The sequence below is a fragment of the Larimichthys crocea genome, chromosome XIII (genome assembly GCF_000972845.2).
Source record: "Larimichthys crocea isolate SSNF chromosome XIII, L_crocea_2.0, whole genome shotgun sequence".
NCBI classification, from domain to species: domain Eukaryota; kingdom Metazoa; phylum Chordata; class Actinopteri; family Sciaenidae; genus Larimichthys; species Larimichthys crocea.
Genome location: NC_040023.1, coordinates 14,902,515 through 14,924,794, shown reverse-complemented (window position 1 = coordinate 14,924,794; position 22,280 = coordinate 14,902,515). Strand labels below are relative to the sequence as shown.

At 41.8% G+C, this 22,280-nt stretch overlaps 2 protein-coding genes across 3 annotated transcripts in view; both read left to right on the top strand.

Moving 5' to 3' along the window:
- Nucleotides 1–4,775, top strand: part of prkcg (protein kinase C, gamma) — a 16,923-nt gene extending 12,148 nt beyond the window's left edge. The window contains exons 14-17 of the mRNA XM_019253437.2: nt 319–399; nt 581–688; nt 1,869–2,009; nt 2,804–4,775. Coding sequence (XP_019108982.1) covers nt 319–399; nt 581–688; nt 1,869–2,009; nt 2,804–2,965 — 492 coding nt within the window. The 3' untranslated portion in view covers nt 2,966–4,775. The remainder of the gene's footprint in view (nt 1–318; nt 400–580; nt 689–1,868; nt 2,010–2,803) is intronic.
- Nucleotides 4,776–6,772: 1,997 nt separating this feature from the next.
- cacng7b (calcium channel, voltage-dependent, gamma subunit 7b) lies at nt 6,773–18,405 on the top strand. Of its 2 annotated transcripts, XM_019253444.2 has the most exons (7): nt 6,773–7,028; nt 8,339–8,486; nt 10,547–10,742; nt 11,063–11,149; nt 12,175–12,315; nt 15,005–15,150; nt 15,877–18,405. In XM_019253444.2, the coding sequence occupies exons 3-7, from the start codon at nt 10,547–10,549 to the stop codon at nt 16,330–16,332; spliced, it is 1,026 nt and encodes a 341-aa protein (XP_019108989.1). In that variant the 5' UTR covers nt 6,773–7,028; nt 8,339–8,486; the 3' UTR covers nt 16,333–18,405. The 2 variants fall into 2 exon arrangements, with proteins under 2 accessions (XP_019108989.1, XP_019108988.1); XM_019253443.2 differs by lacking the exon at nt 8,339–8,486.
- The last annotated feature ends 3,875 nt before the right edge of the window (nt 18,406–22,280 follow it).

Sequence of the window (22,280 nt, the reverse complement as noted above, 5' to 3'; positions counted from 1 at the left end):
CACACACACACACACACACACACACACACACACACACACACACACACACACACGGGGTAAACAAATAAACACACAAATACAAAATCATGTGCCGATTATTTCTGAGCTCATTCATACATTTACTCTCTCTGATGCCATACTTTCCCCTTCCTCTCTTTGCTTTTCACTCCAGCTGTCTCTGATAGCTGCATATCATCCGAGCGGCCGACTTCTACAACTGTGCTTTCTCTCACTCTCCCTGTCTTCTTTTTGCTTCCATATCCCTGCGCTGCCATTCTTCCCCTTTATCTCCTCTCCTTTTCTCTCCATCCTTTTCAGATCGTGGCATATCAGCCCTATGATAAAGCCGTAGACTGGTGGTCTTATGGAGTGCTGCTGTATGAAATGCTGGCAGGACAGGTAACACTCAGCTTAATCCTAACAATGGACACATGTACACAGACACTTAAGCCTCCAGTACTTGTCCTTTGTATGCACTTCAAAAGAACTTTAATTTCAATGTATTTGCTTTCAATTTGCTTGCGGGGCCCTCATAGTGACTTTCTCCTTTTCTTCTTCTCTCTCTATCTTTCCCTTCCAGCCACCATTTGATGGTATTGACGAGGAGGAGCTGTTTCAGTCCATCATGGAGCAAAGTGTCTCATACCCGAAATGTCTCTCTCGTGAAGCTGTCGCTATCTGCAAGGGAGTAAGTCACTCTTCGTTTTCTTCTACTCATACCACTTTTAATATAATTGTAAAGAAAAGAAAAATTAATGTAAATTACATCATATTACATTTAGATAGACAAGATATATTTAAATAATATTAAGAAATAAAGCAAAGCTTAACCATGCACATTTGTCGTCGCTCTGTTGGGACTCAACTCACACTAGGTTAAAAAGCTGGTCCCCATGACCATTGAGTTTTAGGGTTCAAGGGGTCGCTTGTCATTTTAGGAAATACATTAATTTACTTTCTTGCAAAGTTGTATAAGACGACTGATACATCTCTCATACGTGCCTGGACTGGAAACAGGGGGAACAGCTAGCCTGGCTGTATAAAAAGTAACAAAATCCTACTCCAAGCACCTTTAAAGCTCAGTAATTAACACGTTATATCTACTATCTGCTTCTGCATGTAATCCACCTCAAAACCCACAAATAGTCATTTTTACACTTTGTTTTTGTGCAGATTAAACAAAAGAGATATAATGTGTTAATAACTGAGTTCATCACCTTTTTTCGTTTCTTTATGCTAAGCTGTGCTGAGGGGTTGCTAGGTGTAGCTTCATATATAACATAGTACACAAACATAAGAGTGGTATCCAATCCCTTCAGTTAACTATTCATTTCAAAAGCACACACAAACAATATAAATGCATATGTAAATCAGAAAAAGGACCAGTGTCTGGGATTTAGTGACATCTAGTGGTGTAGTTGCTAATTGCAACCACGCCGCCTCACTTTCTTCTTCATAGTGTGAAGGAGGAACTACATTAGCCTGCAGAACTTGAAAAAAATGACAGGGTTTATCTAGAGCCAGTGTTTCGAGTCCAACATTTTTCTTCCAATGTAGAAAAATGTTGGACTCTGTGGAAGAGGGTCTACGGCATCTGTAGGTATAGAGGACATTTCCAAGGTAACAAAAACATGACAGTTATTTTCAAATGATTATTATTAATTAATTATTATATTATATTCTGTAAATAAAGCCCCCTAAATCTCACACACTCGACACTTTGCATGAAATTATATCACATTTCAGAAATATTAGCTCCATGCACATTGTCGACTACATTAACATAAACCAAAATCATTCACCTGCATCCCGTGATTACTATCTTTTTTTCCACTGTTTCTCCTCCTTTTCTACACTCTTACTCAAAGCTTTTGACGAAGCATCCAGCCAAGCGACTGGGTGGAGGAGAGGAAGCCGAGAGAGAGATCAGGGAACATCCGTTCTTCCGCTGGATTGACTGGGACCGTCTGGAGAGACTGGAGATCCAGGCACCCTTCAAACCCAGAACTGTCAGTACAACAGATGGACTACAAACTCGAAAGAGTTGTTTTCATTCTATCTTTCTTGCTTTCTTGTCACTCTCTCTTCTCCCCCTCTCTTCCTTTCTCTTCCTCTCTGAGGACACTTTTAGGGAATTGAAGCCGTCACTTTCTTCCATCTGTCTCCTCTCTCTCAGACTCCCACGCTTTCCCTCATTTCCCTGCATGCTTCGTCTCTCAGCCGTCCACATTGTGTTGGCTATTTCATCTACTCTTCTTCTCCCTGTTCAAATGGCCCTGTCCCTCCTTTCCTCTCCCACATTCCCCTCTCTTTCCTCTCTTTCAACAACTGGTTCCTAGAGATGAGCCATGAGCACTCAGGATCAAACAGTCCAGTCATAATAGACAGGACCCTTTGACCTAGGGGTCCTGCCTACTCCTCCCATATGCAAATGTATGTCATCATTAGCCTGCCACACGCCAGTTTGCAGCCCTGCTGGTCAATTGTGAGGTGTGTCTTGAGTGAGTCTAGTATGCTCAGGGGTTAGAGGCCAGGCCCATTAGCCAAATGAGATTCATATCATCCAGCAGAACGGCTGTCGTACTCTGTTAAGGAGCAAGAAGAAGAGACGTGAGCAGCTTTCTTCCAACAGTAGGTGTGGTAGAGAGCTCCGTGGAGAGAAAATGAGGGTGTGGGTGAGAAAAAGAAATACGGAGGTGGTGTCTTTTTATAATCTGACTTTTCTTATGTTGTGCCTTTTTCAGGAGAAAGATGATAGCGTGTATACAATCAGTATTAATCATCTGCTCTTCTTCTTCATCAGGGTGGGAAAAAGGGTGAAAATTTCGACAAGTTCTTCACAGCAGCTCCGTCAGCGCTCACTCCATCTGATCCGGATATACTAGCAGCTATAAACCAGGAAGACTTCCAGGGCTTCTCCTTCCTAAACCCAGACTTTGCGCCGTCGCCTCTCACCGCTGTTTGAAAATGGCTCCCAAACCAGCTCCAAGTGTCCACGACAAACAACCCTGTTATCCTCCTAATAGTAGTTTTATAACAGAATTTGAACATGAGAACTAGCCGTATTAAAGACACCGCTCATAACCAAATTCTGACGTTTACATGAAAATGCCAAGACACCTTTTATCTTGATAGTCACACAATATGTTGCAGCGATGCACACAAAGCCAGTATTCTACTGTAGATTACCATCTTAGGGTTTTTTGTAAGACATCCCTTAACTTAAATTAAGAATACTGTAGTATGAACCTGATAAACAAATCTCTTTGCATGCAATGTTTTTAGAATGAAATGCTTTGATAGTTTTCTATAGCATATTAGATTAGATTATCCAAGATGATATATCTGTATAAGTTTTACGACTAATTCATTGTTTCCATGACTTTGATTAGAATCATATTGTGTTGTTAAAAGAAAACAATTACAATTTGAAAGTCGGGTTTTTCCTCATGCAGCTCTACAGGCCACATAGTAGGCAAAACGAGTCACTTTTTAACCATTTTGCAGCTCATACACACGAATAAAATGTTTCTTAGCAGGTATATTCCAGTGCGTTTAGACACCGTACAGTAATTCAGCATCAGAAACACTATAATGTGTCTTTCTAAGTATCTATCTTACTCTATTTGTGTATGTGTGTAAGTGTTTGACTGTGACGCAAACTGAGCGAGTAGCCTTCGTGTTAGACGCCACATGAGTGACCTCAGATGGCCCCAGATGACCCAGCGAGATGCTGAAACAGCGCAGTGAGCGTGACAGGCTTCAGTGCCCCCCAGCTCACGCCCGACTGTGTTACCACTGAGCAAAAGTCCTCACATTACCACCACAGTTTAGATTTCATTTTTTATTCACAAGCTGTGGAATTAGGTCTAATATACAGCATCTGTGCTCCTTTATGACATCCTAAAACTGCACTGAAATATGTGTTTGCACTCTTATAAAATACGCCTCTTAGTGATGTTTTCTGCAGCTGAAACAAGAAGCTTGTACAGGTACTTTATCATGTTTTTGTGGTGTATGCCATAAAGCTTTTTTTGCTGTGTAATGACGTACTCACAGCATTGATTAGGTGTAATTAAAAGTGAGGCTCACTGGGACTGTTCAATACATGGAAAAATATTAGCAGTGCTGTCATTAAAACATTATCTGAGCGGGGCAGGTGGCTGCAGACATTCAGTTTAATTAATCCCATTTCAGTGCTCTTATCTCACAAACCAGCTGGTCGTTTCACACAGAAATCTGGTTGATTTCCTTCAAAGCATCTTTATGATTATTTATTTATTTATTTATTTATTTATACTGTTTACAATTTGTCATCCAGAGGAGCACAATCATACAGATCATGAATGGGCAGCTGTAAAAGGTCACAGCAGTTAGTCCGATGGCAGCTCAGTTTGAGTGGAGGTCAAATGTCACAACACACACTTCAATACGATAGATAATACAATCAGTAATAGATAGTACGATAGATGATTTATGCATTTATGTATCTGTTAGTTGAGTTAACTTCTGTTTTTATGTGCTGGGAAAAAAAAAATCAACAACATGGAAATAAACTTACTAAAAAAGAAATCATGACACGAGAACAGTGAAGTGTTTGATTGTGTTGACTTTGTGTGAAGCTGCTGAGAAACAAACACGCACAGCCTCTCGCTTTGTCTTCTCCACACGCCTCTCTCTGTCACGCTGCCTCACTTTCGCACATACTCACGCTACAAAAGTGCAATCTCAAGCATGTGCACACGCGCGCACACGTGCGCTCTTACTCACACACACACACAGAAGATGCTGACCCCTCTATTTACTGTGGTACTGTAGTTGTCGAACCAGCAAAACCACCTCTCAGCCGTCTCACTTTCACTCCCTCCTCCTTCATCTGAAGCAGCCTCCCTCTCCTCCTCCTCCTCCTCCTCCTCCTCCTCACCTCCCCCCATCAGCCCCGCCACCTCCCTGCCTCCTCCAGCATCATGATGGGACTAATATCCCCATAGAGATCTCCGTTATAACAAGTTGACCTTCACATTAAAATCTCATCAACTTCTCATCTCTCTCTCTCTACCTCCCTCTCTTTATCTTTCTCTGCCCTTCATCACTCTTCGTCTCTGTTTTCTGTCACTGTAAATGCTTTACTGCATGGTTTTATGTCGCTCTCTATAAATCATATTGTTAGTATTTACTGTTGTTGCTGTTATCACTCTGATATGTCCCCTTCCTGCTGTTGTCTGTTAATATAAGTATCATGTCTCTGCATCAATATTATGATCTGTTTTACATTCAGTGAAAGTGTGAGAGAGACATGATGGATGGTAGGTTTTGGTTTTAATTTGACAGATTTCAGCTTATGCAGATGTTTATTTTCAATATATTGCATCTCAGTTTTGAAGATAAAACATAGCCTGATGTTCTTTGTGTTTCCATAACTAAATGTGATTTTTATGTTTCATGCTGATTCCTGTGACAGTAGAGGCTCTTTAATGTCTGTCATGTCTGTCAAATGGATCCACTTCACACTTAAGTATGACATTTTAAAGAAAATAAAACCTGTAACACCACTTTTCCAAAGAGATAAATCCTACATGTTTTTTTATTTATTTTTTGACATGACGCACACCTGATGTCGACTGCCTGCTTTTAAACACCTCACCACAACCTTGGTCTGTCCGTCTTTGTGTAAACTGAACCCCCAGCGCTCTCTGGTCAGAGTTGTGTGTGCAGTCCATCATTCACTGTCACTGTGACATGATATCATCCCTCTTCTTCGCTGCTGCCTCCTCTTCCTCGCTCTCATCTCTTTCTATCTCGCTTCAATCTCTCATTCTCACCCCTCCTCTTCCTCCCCCTCCACCTCCCTCTCTCTCTTTCTCTCTCTCTTTCTCTCTCTCTCTCTCTCTCATGCCCTGAGGTCAGAGTGTGCTGTAGACTATTGATATCGTTACTAAAAATATAGGATTCCTCCACCAGCCAGCTAAATATAGACCAAGGGACATGGACCACAGGAGACAAAGGAGGAGGGGGCAAGAGGAAGAGGAGGAAAGGGATGAAGAGAGAAAGTAAGAAAGAGAGAGAGAGGTTAGTAGCTGTGCCATTTTACTGCTGTACTGCTCTCATAATGTGGGGTTGAAAGTGTTGAATGAACTACTAGAGGGCAGATGATCTGCTGCGTTTTCTGCTTTATATTTAACACTGTGATATATTTAACACTTTTTTTTTCAATTTTGCCTTATTGGCATAATAAAGTACAGTGTTGGGAACACATGTTGAGAGCCTGTAAACTTTACAATATAAGTCAAATAAGTTAAACGTGTAAGAAAACAGACGAGGGACAGTTGGATGAAACTTTATCTGTAAAGCACATTTCTTGCATGTTAGTGTAACGTTGTATTTCACAGATTTTTAACCTGATAATGAGACAGTATGAAAGAGAATGTGTAAAAACAGACAAAATGTCTATATTCTCTATACTCTCTCTGCTCTATATTATTATACTCAATGAATTACATTTGATTAAACCTCATTAATCAGTTGTATCATTTGTGACGCTTTGGCCATATTGTTGACTTTAGTTTCATACCAGTAAAGCACTATTAAAATTAATTGACAAAAATGATGAAATGTGAAAATAAAAATGGATTTTAAAATGTGTTTGCACATGACTACACTAATATAAAAACGATTATATATATTATATACATATGTCCTCCTCCTCCTCCTCCTCTCTCTCTCTCTCTCTCTCTCTCTCTCTCCAACACTTCTCCCTCCTGTTTCTTTTGTAGCCAAAGTAGCTCGCTGAACCAATCCACCGCAGTGCCTGGGACAGATTGAGTAAAAGAGAGAGTGAGGGATTTAGAGGATGGGTAAGGGGGCTTAAGGGAAAACACACAGAGGATAGCGAGAGAGAGAGCGACAGAGAGAGAGAGAGAGAGAGAGAGAGAGAGAGAGAGAGAGAGAGAGAGAGACTAAAAATCCACCGAGCCTCCCGCTGTGAGGTTTCTTGACTACTGACGTGTGCGCACGACTCTCGTGGCAGGGTGAGTATCTTCCTCTTCTTCTCTTATAATAAAAAACAGTTTGCTGTTTCTTGGCAGTATAAATTGACGATGACGCCTTTTTCGACCTGACTCAGTCATTTCATGTGTGTGTGTGTGTGTGTGTGTGTGTGTGTGTGTGTGTGTGATGACAGCTGCGAAAAGAGCAGCATTCATAACGCGTCCTCGTGTCGTGTTTAGCGTAAAAGACTCGCTCGGGCTCATGTGAGCGGCAGTTTCATGTTACCTGGACGAGACAAGTCTTCGTCTTTTTCCCCTCTCCTCGTCCTCCATTACATCTTTATTTTATTTTTTGCTGCTTTGAGTCGCTCACATGTTCTCTGCTCTGTTTATCATCTCCAAAACTCCGCGTGTGAGTGTGTGTGACAGTGGAGAGAGGAAGAAGAGGAGGAGGAGGAGGAGGAGGAAGAGGGGTGTTTCTAAACAGTCCTATGCGCACATCACTGCCTCAGTCAGTCCTGTACTTGTACACATGCATAAATGCTGTTTTACATACATGTAGTTTGCAGGAGGTGTGGATGTGGATGTGGGGAAAATGGTGCGTGTGTGTGTCTGCGCAGCTGAAATGTTTTGAGCAAACACACCCATTGAGTCACGATATTTCACGTTTAGTCGTTATGAAGTCATTTATTTTCCCCCCACAACTGAGTTGATTTCATCCTCCATTCCTCTCGGGCTGATTTTGAGTCGTCGCACAGTCAAGGTTGGTTAGTTTAGCACAGGTGTAAGGCGCATCCCCGTCGTGCGCGTCCATGTTGGGTACTCCTTCCATTTTTTGGGCCAAGGTCTTTCCCTGTGTTAACCTATATCTGCTACATGTACTCCTGCTTCTCCTCTCTCTCTCTCTCCAAACATAGTTCATCCTCCCTCTCTCCTCTCCTCTCCCCTCTCTCCTCAGCAGCACATCTCCATATCCTCCCCTCCTTATCCATCACTCCCTCTTTCTCTTCTTTCCTTGGAGGCTTTAGAGGTGATGTCAGTCTAGATTGTGACAGATTAGAGAGAATTAAACCTTTTGTCCCCCCTTGTGGCTCCTATCTAACCAATTCAATTGGCTCATTACTTTCTGGGTGAAGGAGCTGAGGGCCTGTCTCAGAGCGCTAAAATGGGATTGTTATCACAAATCTAACAGGCAAACTCGCTCAATCTCAATCCCAAACCGAAAATGGGTATGTCTCCTAGAGGAAGAGGATTTTTTGGGGGGCGATGATGTGACCACATTTAAAGTCCAAATCTCTTTTAAAACAGCAGGATTTGTTTTGTTGGGTTTTTTTTGTTTGTTTGACTGGCAGTCTATGAGAGAGATGAGAGTGCTGTCCGTGGTGCTGAACAAGTCTGCACGAGCCACTCAGGCGCATCCACTTCTTTCTGCTGTGTTGCAACTCCAATTGATTCACACTCCTTCCTGACCACTTTGGCACATCCTCCAGCTGCTCCGAGGTGTGATTGTTCATTCCCCACTCTTCTTTACTCCCTGGTCATCTTTATATCTCGCTCCTCTCTCTGCGTCTTCAGTCATTTCAGCGAGTTGTTTTTGATTTAACGGAGACTACCTTCAAAATCTCTCAATCCCACATCAGAGTTTACATGTTTGGTCCCAGTAGTACAACTCAAACTTGTCATTTGTCAGAGGATTTCTCTCTGTTCTTACACAAACGTCTCGCTCACAAAAGAAACTCTATTCATCTCCGGTGCTGCATAGAAAATAAAGCAGCTTCTATAGTGGTCACGTCTCACATAATAGCTGTTCAGATAAGATGAGGTCAAGTGTAATCTTCAAGAGTTCCCCGCTAGAATTACTGTATCTATTATAACGTTTGTCAAACAAAGAAAGACTGGAAGACGATTAAAGTGGTCCTCATGAATGTTAAATTAATTAGTCAGCTTAAACACGATGTATTTTAGTATATTTTTGTGTAAGTAGCTTCCTCCACAAGACAGTGACAAGCTACAGAAGAGCCACGTCTGTTAGACAAAGTGTTAGACAGAGAATATGTTAATAATGTGACTCTGGATCTGATCTCAAACATGCAGGCCACAAGGATGCAAATAACAGCTCAGCACAACGGTGATATGCCGAGGAAAAACCTCAAACACGCGTCTCTTCAAACCTCGAAGCAGCTGTGTTACATCAGCAGAAGAACATGCCTGATTTCACTCCTGTCAGCTACTGTAAGAACAAGACTGTGAAGCTTGAGTAGTTACATGATCGCTAGGACTGGACAAGTGAGGAGTGAAACATTTCCTGCTTATTTCTGTGACAGTAAGAGACAGAGTTTGGTGTAAAAGCGCCATTCTGTCCACATTTCAAGCTCTAAGCAGCACAGTCTATGTAATGATGGTGGAAAAGTTTTTTCCTGGGGCGGACTCACTTGGCCACTATTGTAGTAGTGAATGGCTGTGGATTGAATGTCAGTGTGTATTTACACCTTGTTGCAGTGCAGGCGTGTTCCTTCACGGCCATAATTGGACTCCTCCAGTCAGTTATTGCAGTGTCACATTTCATTTAAAGTGACTTTCGTGTACTTAAATGGCCTGCACAGGCTATGAGATACACAGTGATATTCACAGCAGGTGTGCACTGACTAAACATTTGCAGAGAAATGCTATCATGATCCGTCCTATTGTTCTCGCTGGCAGAGCCTAATTAAATGAGCACCAGGTGTATGAGTTAAAACATACTGTAAAAGCCTAGTTTATGTAGAATAAATGAAAAAAACACCTGAAAATACTCGAAGGAAAAGTGAAGCGAAAGTCTTAAAAAGGAAGATGTGAGATGAACTGACAGGTCAGCTGCATTACAGTAATGATCCTCCCAGTGCAACACATAACACTCAATATAACTCAACTAAATGAGGGTGATTACAGTTGCATCACACTCTGTGTTGTCCATATGCATTTATCGTCCATTACCTGTCAAGCTGATGATGCTAAATTAAGCATAAGCTGGTGGCTGAACAATCACACACACACGCACACACGCACACACNACACACACACACACACACACACACACACACACACACACACACACACACACACACACACACACACACACACACACACACACAAACACGCAGAAACTCACAAATGCATACAGACAGCATGCTCAAAGGATTTGCAGTGAAGTCTTTCCCAGTCAACCAGAACTAAACCATGTGTGAGTCATACAGGACCCCTCCTCCCTTTCCGGATCTGTGTGTGTGTTTCTGCTATCTATCTATCTATCTATCTATCTATCTATCTATATGCTATCAGTTTTTTAAGTCCTAACTTTTATCGTGAAGTCATCATCTGTTGCTCCTCTTTGACCTTTAACATGATTGGTTGCCACCGGATGTGTCACTAACTCGTATTTAGCAATAACAAAGTGAGACATGAAGATGGCCAATAGCTGTTTGCAATGTTTCCCAGTCTCTAATGACCTCCCTCTGTGACCCCTTTCCAAATTTACCTCTTTCTCTTCTAACACCCTTCCCTCCCTTCGTTCTGCCCTGCAGATGAGTTCGTGCAGCAGCCGTGCGTTGACCATCCTGTCCACAGTGTTTGGAGCCTGCGGGCTGCTGCTGGTGGGGGTGGCCGTGTCCACAGACTATTGGCTGATCATGGTGGAGGGCATCATCCTACAGCAGAACCAGAGCATGGAGGTGAAGATGGCGCTGCATTCAGGCCTCTGGAGAGTTTGCTTCGTGGCTGGTAGGAAGACACGATGACATGTTTGAATATTCACTGTTAGAAGACGCACTGATACACACACAGAAACAATGCTGCTACGTGTGCGTGCATATGTCCACATCATCACAGCAACAAACACACGGAAAGAGAACAAAGAGAGAGCGAGGCGGAGGAAAGAGAGACTCATACCTGTCACAAAACATGTTCGTTACCTGTGAGCAGGACTGCAGAGACCCCACATGATTTTTTTTCTTCTTTTTGTTTCTTCATGCATCACTGACTTTGATCCTAAAAGCAAACCTCAACATTTTCTCTTTTTTTCTGTGTGTGTTTTCCCTCAGGATCAGAAAACGGGAGATGTGTTGCATCAGAGTACTTCACCGAACCCGATATTGAGATCACCACTGAAAACACTGCAAATATCCTCAGTGAGTAAAACACATAACAGCACATTATCTACTGTGCAAGAGTCTGCAGGTATGAGTAACTGAAGAGGCCCCCTGCTGATTGAATGTGGGTACTGAAATCTGAACACCAGTCTGCAACTATTTTGATTAATCGATGAATCATTCGGTCAAGTTTTAAAGAAAAAATGTTGTTGTTGCAACTTCTCAACTGTGAAGATTTGTCGTTATTTCCTTTTTTATATCACTGTGAACTAAATATCTTTGGATTTTGAACTGTACGTTTGACCAGACAAGATATTTGAAGACCTCCTTGAACTTTTGAGAACTCTGACGGACCTTTGGACACTATAAAACTATCAGTTAAGAAAATTATTGACAGATTAGTAATGTAATGAACAGATGAACTACACTGAAGAGATTTAGAAACCCCACAAAACCTAAGTTTTTAAATGATTTATCTGGTGAACACAGAAAATAATTTCCTAAAGGAGGTGTGTGATGGATTTAATTCCAAACTGGCATTAATGCACTCTGATCTGCTACCTTAAATTTCTCAGTCAATGTTTCAAAATTGATTCCACTATTCTTCCAAAAAAGACTCCAAGGGTTGTCATTAGTTCATCTTCAGTATCATCTGCTTGTTTGGATAAGAATGACTCTACATGCATTATAAGAATTTGTGTTTTCACACATTCAGGCAGTACTGAATATTCAATGCTACTTGCAGTAGAGCACTCTGATGAAATAACAACTGAAAAGCTGAAATTCAGCGACGTTTCTCTGTAATCTTATTGGTTTACAACCATGTTGCCATGTTTTATTGTAGCCTTTTACATCATTAAAAAAAAAGCAACTAGACGATTCATTAAATACTGTAAATCTTAAAATGTATCCATACTTTGTAAGAAATAGTGTTTCCCATCTCAAAACCAGCCACCTCCACCTGGCATAGACTCCACTGCCTCTGAGTGCATTAACTAAGAGGGACGTTATCATTCACCTTTCCCATCAGCTTTGTTTAACACTGTGACCTCTCCTCCGCACAGAGATGGTGCGGACAGCCACGCCCTTCCCGATGGTGTCGCTGCTCTTTGTCTTCACGGCCTTCGTCATCAGTAACATCGGTCACATCCGGCCTCAGCGCACCATCCTGGCCTTTGTGTCCGGCATCTTCTTCATCCTCTCAGGTGGGATCCATTACTCATGTCCTGCTGTCACTCTGTGATTGATTACAGCAGCCTGGTGTGTCCCGTGTCACACATGGACACACTCTATCATGGCTCTATTTTTAGTGTGTGATGCAGGTGTGTAGGCTGTCATCAGAAAAAGGTGACTGGTTCAGTGAGAGTTTTGACTTTGATCATGTGATTTGCATTTATATGACACAGAAAGACAAAACATTTGAACTTGTGATGGTGAAAACTGTGAACATACATGCATCAATGCCCACAGTATCATGAGTAGGCTCTTCAGCTTGATTTTCTGCATTAGTGTAGTTAACCTTCTTGAACAGCAGGTGGCTGTAATGCTCCCATTTCTTTGCCCTCTGTGTGTGTGTGTGTGTGTAGTAAAGACTGTCAGTAGCCAAATTGGACCTCGCTGTTTCGCTTGACATGTTTGAGAAGGAAGCAGCACTGCAGAGTCTGCCACGACAGCTCCGACTTGCCGTAGCAGGCACTTGCTGATAAAGGGTGTAGCAGAAATAATCAGGGTTATATAACGGAGGTTATGTAATCTTTATAGCCTGCGCTGGAAGTGTTGCACTGTTTTACTTTATGAGGTATTTTGATAATAGGGTGATAACAAGGGGCAAGTGTATCAAATTGCTTTTCTGCGGTTAGATATTCTGCTGCACTAAGCCTCTCTCTCTCACTCTCTAAACGCTGCCTTCCTCTTGCCTTCCCTACTCACCACCCTCCCCTCTCCTCCCCTTCTCAGCTTTCTTTGCTTTCTCCCTTTCCCCTCCTCTCTCACTCACTCCTTCATTCAGAGTATATTCTTTCAGTATTCTAAGTCACTGTGGATGTTTTTAGGAGTGAGTGAGTCTGTTCTGCTGGCGTCACCGACATGGTGGTCTGGTGAATATTGCAGTTTTCGGTCGGTCATGTTCTGTTTCAGAATTCAGAGCAGCAGCAAAAAGAAAAACACAGCATGGAGCCACATCTGTTCTCTTACCACCTCCCTCTCGTCTCTCTCAAACGCACACATCTTGCATATGCATAAACACATAATTTACCTATATTTCTATTTCATTTTATCTCACACACTTTCTTCACCCCCATCTGTTCTATTGTGCACACGCATGCACGTTTCCCTCATTTTCCTGGTGTTACTTATTTAGATGAAGATGTGTTTCCACTGCATGATTGATAGCAGCATAGTTTCTGCATTTTCCATGCGTGTCCATTTTAAATCGACAGCACAACCTCTTCAGCTATCCGTTTATGTAAAGGACATTTGAATGTTGCAGTGAAAGCTAAAAATACTTGCATTCTGTGCTTACAGCACACAGCTTTCTTTGAATATTGATTCTTCGATGTTGGCCATATGTTGTATCTCATGCATTTAACATGCCTGAAGCAGCATGGAGAGCATGTGAGTGTTCTTGGAAGAAGGGGTTTTAATGTTGTATGCTTTGCCTCTGGGTGAAAAAGGTCATTCGTTCACTTTTGAAAGCCAATTCTGGTTTTCTAATACAATGATTATTTAACACACACTGATGTTTAAGGTGCATGCTGCATGTAGCTTCTTACTCAGAGGTCTGAAGAACTGTGTCAAGCTGCACCTTCATCTCTTATCTGTTTTAGAAATGTCCAAGCTCCATCTGTAATCAAAATATGACAATTAAATTAACAGCACTTTTCTCTTGGGATAAGTAAAATTATTTTGTTTAGACTAAATGGAAATCTGCAGGCAACCCTGTCCCCCAGACAATACATTTATATATTACTCATTTGAAACAGCAAATTACCATAATGAGGACGATGAGGATATGACTGCAATCAAAATGCTGTCTACTCAGATAAATGGATTTTTGGTTTGAAGTCAGTGTGTGTGTCTGTCCAGAATGTCCCCGCCAAGTCACAAAATGTTCATTCAGAGCATCAGTACACACCAAATTGTACCAAACAAATTTAATTTGTTTCGTCCTGCAATGTCATGCACTTCGACATCTTCTTGTAACAACTTAAGCATCGTTAGACGTTTTTATGGTTATGTTCAGGCAGTCAGTGTTTAGTTAAAGTTAGGGAAAGATCCTGGCTTTGGTTTAATATGAATAATGACAGTTTCCAGAGGGAGAAACTCCAATCAACAACCAATCAACCAGAGGACATTTATTCAAATTAGTCAAACTCCTGTCCTTTCCCTTGTATACTCTCTGCGGAATCACCAAGCACAGATACCGAGGATGTGATTGTGACTAGAATAGAGAAAAATACTAGTACTTATATACTTTTAAAAAAAGGCAGCCAACCATTAGAGTACAGTCTGAGGGTCATCTCTACAAGTGCTTCACCGTTATAGTTATCCAGAATCTTACAAAGATTTTAAAAAACTTTTCAAACTTACTGTTTCTTGCAGCTACAGCTAATTATTTCTATAGCAAGACATCATCTGTGAAGTCAAGGTTTTTCTTTCTGGAGTTATACACTCTGGTCTCTCTCCCATCTCTTTATTAATGTTAGCATTTTGGAGGCTAATTGCTTCCCGTGGTCACTCCACATCCCATCACTCTCTCTGTCTCTTAAACCCTCGCCACACTGGTGCAGCTGTCTGGATCGCTATATAATGACCTCCTCGCTCTCACTCTAGGATCGGACTTTCTTTGTCTCTCTGACTCACTGTCATTGTTAATGTGTGTGTGTGTGTGTGCAGGCCTCAGTCTGGTGGTGGGCCTGGTGCTCTACATCTCCAGTATTAATGATGAGGTGATGAACCGACCCAGGGAGCCCGAGCAGTTCTTCAACTACCACTATGGCTGGTCTTTTGCCTTCGCTGCCTCTTCCTTCTTACTCAAAGAGGTCAGTCTTGGCTCTCTCTCTTTCCCTCTGTGTGTGTGTGTGTTAGAGATAAAACAAATATGGAAAAGAGGATGAGTGAATGAGTGTGTATAGACGCAGAGAATATATTTGCATAGAGTATGAGTATTGCACAGTGAACGTGCAAACAGGTAAGGTGATTAGTATTCTGTAGATAATGTGAGCTACCGATGTTTATGACGCAGAACTGCAGGGGATGTGTGTGTGTGTGTGTGTGTGTTCATGTGTGCATCCATGCGTGGTGCAGTTTCATGTGAGTCCTCTGCTCATCTTCCCACCTCCCCTCCCCCTCCCTTCCTGCTCCTTCTGCCTCTTCCTCCCATCATCAGCAGCACTGCTCTTAATGTGCTGCAGTGGACATTTCAGTGTGACCCTAACCTCCTCCTCTATCCTCCCTTTTCTCCGCACTCTTGTCGCCCGTTCTTTTCCGCCTTCACTCCGTTTTGTATGAGCTTAAAAGAACTCAAAGGACATCCTCATCTTTTTTCAGATCCTTAGTGATCAAAAGCATCTACTTACACCTCTCCACCTCGTACATTCCTTTCAACATTTCAGTCACCTTTAATCTAATTTCCCCAGCCATGGCTTGTTACTATTTCTTTGAAAATGTATTTGTCTCTGAACTTAATTTATTTATGTAACCAAATCCCTGTCGCATCTTATCTCCCCCTCATCCCTTCCTGCTTCCTCTCCTCACTCTGGTCTTAGGGGGCGGGGGTGATGTCGGTCTATCTGTTTATGAAACGCTACGCAGAGGAAGAGATGTACCGCCCCCACCCCGCACTCTACCGCCCCCGCTTGTCCGACAGCAGTGACTACAGTGGCCAGTTCCTCCACCCAGAGTCCTCCTGGCCTCCACCGAAGAGAGGTCGCAGCACCTCCGAAGCCTCCAGCGACATCTCCATCCAGCTCAACCAGGCACCCCCAGCACCACCCAAGAGCAAGCTCCAAGCAGCCAGCAGCCAGGGCAGCCCACCTTCTGGGTCTTCTTCCGCAGGGAGCTACCAAATGCCCCCGCAGTCTGCTGGATACCCCTCGCACACCCTGACCAGGTCGCACTCCTCACATCCCCAAGGCCAGGCTCTTCCCATGGCCATGCCTCCATCACCTGTACCTCCCCCTCACTATCACACGCACATGCACATGAGCGCCTCCCCCTGTTAGGAAGAGGGAAGCATTGGGGAGATAAGGAGAGACACTGAGACTCCTCATAATCATGTATACAGTACATTTAGATGACGTGCGAGAGTAAATGCTGTGCTTGGTGCACAGATGATGTGAGATGAAGTGGAGGGAGGTGATCAAACACAACAACAAAAAAATGTAGCGTTTGGAACAGTATGAACCGAGGACAAAGGAGATAGATTTAAGAGGATTGTGGAGATTTTACAGAAACTGTGATGGACAGAGAAAAATAAAAACAAGACAAGAGCGAGGCAAAAAAGAGGAATTCAGTCTGTCATGATGGAAAGAGGGAAAAAAGTGTTTCCTAGAAAGACTTTAGAGGTTAGGTTGAGTGACAGAGGAGATATAGGGGAGGGAGAGTGAGGCAGGGAGAGCGAGGGGCTGCAGTATAAGACGAAGATACTGCAGTGCTGCGGGAAATTTGTATGCACTTGGAAATGTACAATGCAAAACACTGATCACAAAGACAGAGGATAGTTTTATACACACGACTCATGCCAACACATGGACTATGTTCCTTTTTACCAAAAGGTAAATGTGGTAAAATATATTCTTGTCTTCTTTGAATTTCTTACATCATCAATCCAGTTGCATAACTCACAATGTCAGAGTAGTATAATTAATATTATTAATTATTAGTTAACAATAGAGTAATTCTGAGATGAGAACACTGTATGTGAATGTTGTTAACCTTTGTAAAAGAAAAAAAAAACAGACAGAAGTGGATGATGTTCTGAAATATCAAAAGGAGAAATCAACTTTATGTTTTACATATTTGTTTAAGATACAGATTTCTAACTTCTTGTACATAAAATTGCACATGGGGACTTCTATATAGCTGTTGTAAATTATGAATGAAGCTTTGGCACAAGGTCACATCAAGAAAATGTCTGACTCATTCTGCTTTGGATGAAGACTCTGCAACAGGCGTACCGTAACCAACAACACACCCCCTCTGGATGCAGCGCACGCTGGTTTAAAGGAGGAACAACCCGACGATGAGACAGAGGTCTGATGCCCTCTACTGGCTACTGTTCTGCACTGACCCTGGACCAGCCTCCTGGGCTCAGTACACTACTCCTTCATGCACTCTTCCTTCCTCGCTGACCTGCACTGTGTGATGGTGTAGCACGGATGAGTTGAAGCTGTTGTCTATCCAGAGGTGGAGTTATGGTGAATGTCAGGACTGTACATGGATCAAGATATATGCTTATACGCTTTAAAGACTGGTTAGAAGTATTTTTTAAAGCTTCAGTGCTGTTTCTATATCTGGAAAAAAAACACATGATGAAAGTATTAATTACATTTGCACTTACTGCTCAAAGGATAATACCACTGTTTGTGAAATGCAGATCCTCTGTTTGATGTTACACAGACAAAGTAGAGGATGCAGCTTTATTTTTAGTGGTTTCTAGAGTATCTGAAAAATCACGTTTTCATCTCTTGTGTTTAGGCCTGCGACTAACGATTATTTTAATTATTGGTTAATCTGCTGATTATTTTCTTGATTTATTAGTGAAATGTCACAAAGTGGTGATAAATGCCTATTATAATGTCCTGCAGTTCAAGGTACTGTATTCAGATTGCTTGTTTTATTCCTCCAACTTTTCAAAATCCAAAGAAATTGAGATTTATATAATATAAGAAAAGGAAAAAAATCCTCATATTTAAGCTGGAACTGGCAAGTATTTTTGCATTTTGCTTGGATAAATGACTAAAATAATGAATCTATTGTCAAAATATTGTTTTGTTGAAGGATTTATTGATTAATCATCAATCATTGTAGCTCTAGATGTGTTATCAGCACTGTACAGAAAAGATGTGTAAATGTATGTTGGATTATCTCAACGAAAATTATTCCTTCTGACAAAATGTTGCACGTTACAGCAGATATTATCCCACATGGGTCAGAGTAGCACTTCCTCCAGCATCACAATGTAGCGGGCTGAACGGCGCATTGTCGAATGTTTTAGCCTCTACTTTGTCACGTACTTTAGACAAATACGGTTGTATTGTGTTTTTTTCCCCTAGAAGTAACTTATACACTACATACATACATACATACACTTGAATATAAACAAAGACTTCTTTTATGCATTTCTATCAATTTTTGTTCACAAATTTGTTAAAATCTGTGTTAGTGAGCACAGATAAGATGCTGATTAAACAATATGATTTCTGCACAATAACATGATTTCTGGGAACAATAACAGGTCACTCGTAAATGTGCAGTTTAATCTTGAAAAATACTTTTATTAGGCTATTTCAAAGACTCTGAGCAACCATTCTGATGAAGGGAACAAGTACTAGCCAATCATCAGTAGGACACGTCAGGACAATTGATATCCATATCTGCATCTTGATATGCCTCACCTGTCAGGTGGATGGATTATCATGCTGCTCACGGTTTTAACACAGATTTCAACAAATCTGTGAGCAAAATTTGAGAGAAATCAACCTTTTGTTTACTTCAAATCAAAAGTGTTGCTTTTATATTTTTGTTGAGTGTTTTGACTATTTTCAGATGCTCTAGAAATACTGGATATTATCTCAGAGATGCAGAATAGTAATCTTGAGTAAGACAAGCAGGACCTGTAAATCAAAAACAGTATTTTAATCTAGAATAGTTTATTTTGTTTGTTTGTTTTTTAAGGCACATCATGCACAGGGATATGTCGATATGAGATATCCCTGTAATGAGAATTAAACCACCGTGTCATTGTGTAATGGCTGGTTTTTCATTATCACTGTGATGCTGGAGAGAGGGAAACATGCTGATGTCCTACAGAAGATGTGTGGGAAGATAAAGACTTACAGGGGAGAACATGAAGTGAGATATCATTGTATTTTCGCCTTCATGCAGGGTTTTGTTGAGGAAGCATGCAGGTTTTCAACACATGCCCTGATTTTTTGTTTGTGCAGTTGCACAAATTCATATTGAGGTGAAACTGCGGTGTAACTGCAGCCTTCTATTGTTGGTTCTGCTGTTACAGTTAGGGGGTTAAGTGCCTTGCTTCAGGGCACGTCAGCAATAGCTGTTAAAGAAGATCAAAGTATTTCCAGATTTTACCAACCAATAGGCGTCTAAATCCATGTCTCTAACCTTTAGTCATGACCTCTGTGACTGTGGACAGTTCCTTCTGTTTCTTCCTTTACATAATTAACATCCATTTATTATTTGTACAAACGTTCGATAATCATTCGGTGCCTCTTAAACTGCACAGCTCTTTCCTTTTTTCATCTCTGTACCTCTTTGTTTTCCCCTCTCTACCCCCAGCGTTTTTTCTTTGCCTCTACATGATTACATAAAAAGGGTGTAGCTGTGCTTGCTTCTGCATTAAAAAGCCTAGACTTCTTGCACACGACCATCTTTGTAAAGACAAAATGGGTAAAACAAATGCTTTTCAATGCTTCAATGGAACTGATGCTGTATAATCTTGAGTTATATAATTCAATAGCAGTTGTGATAAGATCACTGTTCTTGAAAGTGTTGACATCTGTCGCTCACTTTCCTCTAAACATGAATAAAACTTTGGGTTAATTTCACCTTGTCTGCCCTCTCTTGTTATCCGTTTAATCTATTTCATCTTTCACTTTTGCATAATGAGGATATAACTGAAACATCAGCCCTCATTTTGACATGAATTGTAATGATATGAGCCCAGCATGCACTTGTATTAATACGACACGTGACAAGTGTTTTTTTCTGGCTGGTCTCTATGATGGAGGGAACCATTGTAAGTGAATGCACACTGCACTGCGGTGAACCACTGGGTGTTAACCAGGCTCCCTCCTCAGTCATGGCAAGCCACCACAGCCTGAGGGCAACAATTGATCAGAGTGTTGTATATGTGTACGCGTTTGTGCGTGATTGCGTTTGCTGGCGTATGTGTTTGCATTTGTTTATCATAACCAGCCTAAACTCTCAAAGGAACATTAGATTAAACTGAAACACACTCAACTGACGTTTCTCAAATCTGGTGTGTGTTACATGGACATCTCCAGGTGTTACGCAGTTAAAAAGAAAGAAGCGTCCGATTTTTAATCGAGGTCAAAAAGGAACGAGCCATGTAGGTGAACTAATAATACATCTGGAGTAAGTGACACAAACTGAAATTAAACTTTTGCAAAACAAACATCTATCAAACAATTATGATCTGACATTTTAATCCAGAATTAAATGAAATTTGATGCCAAAGTAAATAACAATGTGTGTGTGTGTGTGTGTGTGTGTGTGTGTGTGTGTGTCAGTGTTACAGAGAGAGACGGTGTTACATTAGAAAGTCAAACATCAAACATCCACAGGTCAATAAAACTAAAAAGCGTAAGTGTGTAGCTGCGTGTGTGTTTGTGTGTGTGAGCGTCTCTCCTGATGAATGAAGCCTGACTGCTGGTGTAAACAATTGAGATTAAATTGTGACTTGTGGTTGTTGTGCAGCCACTTTTCTGTAATAATGTGCTTTTGTGTGTTTGTGTGTGTGTGTGTGTGTGTGTGTGTGTGTGTTCAGGCCTCTGTGTGTGTGTGTATTTGCTGCTGTCTCTTCCTTTTGTTTGTCTGTGTGTGTATATATATATATGTGTGTGCGTGTGCGTGTGTGTCTGTATGTGTATGTGTGTGGCAGTATGGGTTGAGTGGATCTCTCTTTTCACCATCACCATTACTGCATGAAAGACCTGTCACTCTGTATTAGCTCTCTCTGGCTCTCCCTCACCCCTTTCTATGTGTGTGAGTGTGTGTGTGTGTATGTGTGTGTGTGTGTGTGAGTGACAGAGAGAGAGAGAGAGAGAGAGAGAGAGAGAGAGAGAGAGGTTGAACTGGGCAGCAAAGCCATTTTAAAGCTATTGAAGGTCATTGTCCGCTCAGTTTTGTGCGACCAGCAGCTCAGGGATTGGCTCTATTTTTTATAGATCTGTGGATGACATAATTTAGTCTATATTACAAACAGCACAGATCCCTCATCACTAGAGTCACTGGACTAAATAATTATGACAATGGTGGTCAATTATCACAATTATTATGCAGCCTCTGCTGAATTTTCAGTCTGTATAGATACATAAATATTGACCTGTAGATATTTGACTCCATGATTTACTCTTACATCTCTCTCTCTCTCTCTCTCTCTCTCTCTCTCTCTCTCTCTCTGCAGGGCTGCGCTCGTGCTGCATTTCCCAGAACTACCAGCGCGGCCCTCATCATCATCATCATCATCATCATCATCACCACCACAGAGGAAAAGTGTCCCACTGGCTCTCCATCGAGTCACTCTCCAACAAAAATAAATATCGACATCAAATGCATACACACGCACACACACACTCACACACGCACACACACACAGAACCTGGTCATGGTTAATAGGCTACTTACAAACGCACAGCGTTGCGCGCGCTGGCACACGCTCCAATAAGCACATCCAGACCAATTCCCTCAATATGAGAGACAAGAGAGGGTGAGGGTGGGAGAGACAGGGGGGGTGTATGAGAGATGTGGGGAGGAGGAGAGAAGAGGTGGAGGGGGTTAAATCTTCGCCTTGTGATCTTGTAGCACAACACACTGTAGTTGATTTCATCTTGACATTATCCGCGATCATTCACATCATTGAGGACTTTTTTTTTTTTTGTGGTGGGATGCGACAAGTTGCTTGCGTCGGGCTCAGTGTGTGAGAAATAGATCGAGGAGCAGACAGGCAGGCAGGCAGGCAGGCGAGCGCTCGTCCAAACCGGAGGGGAGGAGGAGGAGGAGAGTAGGGGAGGAGGGGGGAGACGCATTCTCCCCGAGTACACACAAGCAGCGGCCACATCCTCTGTAGACAAATCCGTGTTCAGTGACGTGTTTTGTATTAGCCTTTTCTTTTTTTTTTAATATATGCATGTTCAACCTTTCTCCATCAGTGGCTGATTTCATTTTTTTAAATCAGGAATAGAGC

Coding starts and splice junctions, on each gene's coding strand:
- cacng7b (XM_019253443.2), top strand. CDS start 10,547: ATGAGTTCGTGCAGCAGCCGTGCGTTGACCATCCTGTCCACAGTGTTT. Junction 11,150..12,174: donor AAACACTGCAAATATCCTCA/GTGAGTAAAACA, acceptor TCCTCCGCACAG/AGATGGTGCGGACAGCCACG. Junction 12,316..15,004: donor CATCTTCTTCATCCTCTCAG/GTGGGATCCATT, acceptor GTGTGTGTGCAG/GCCTCAGTCTGGTGGTGGGC.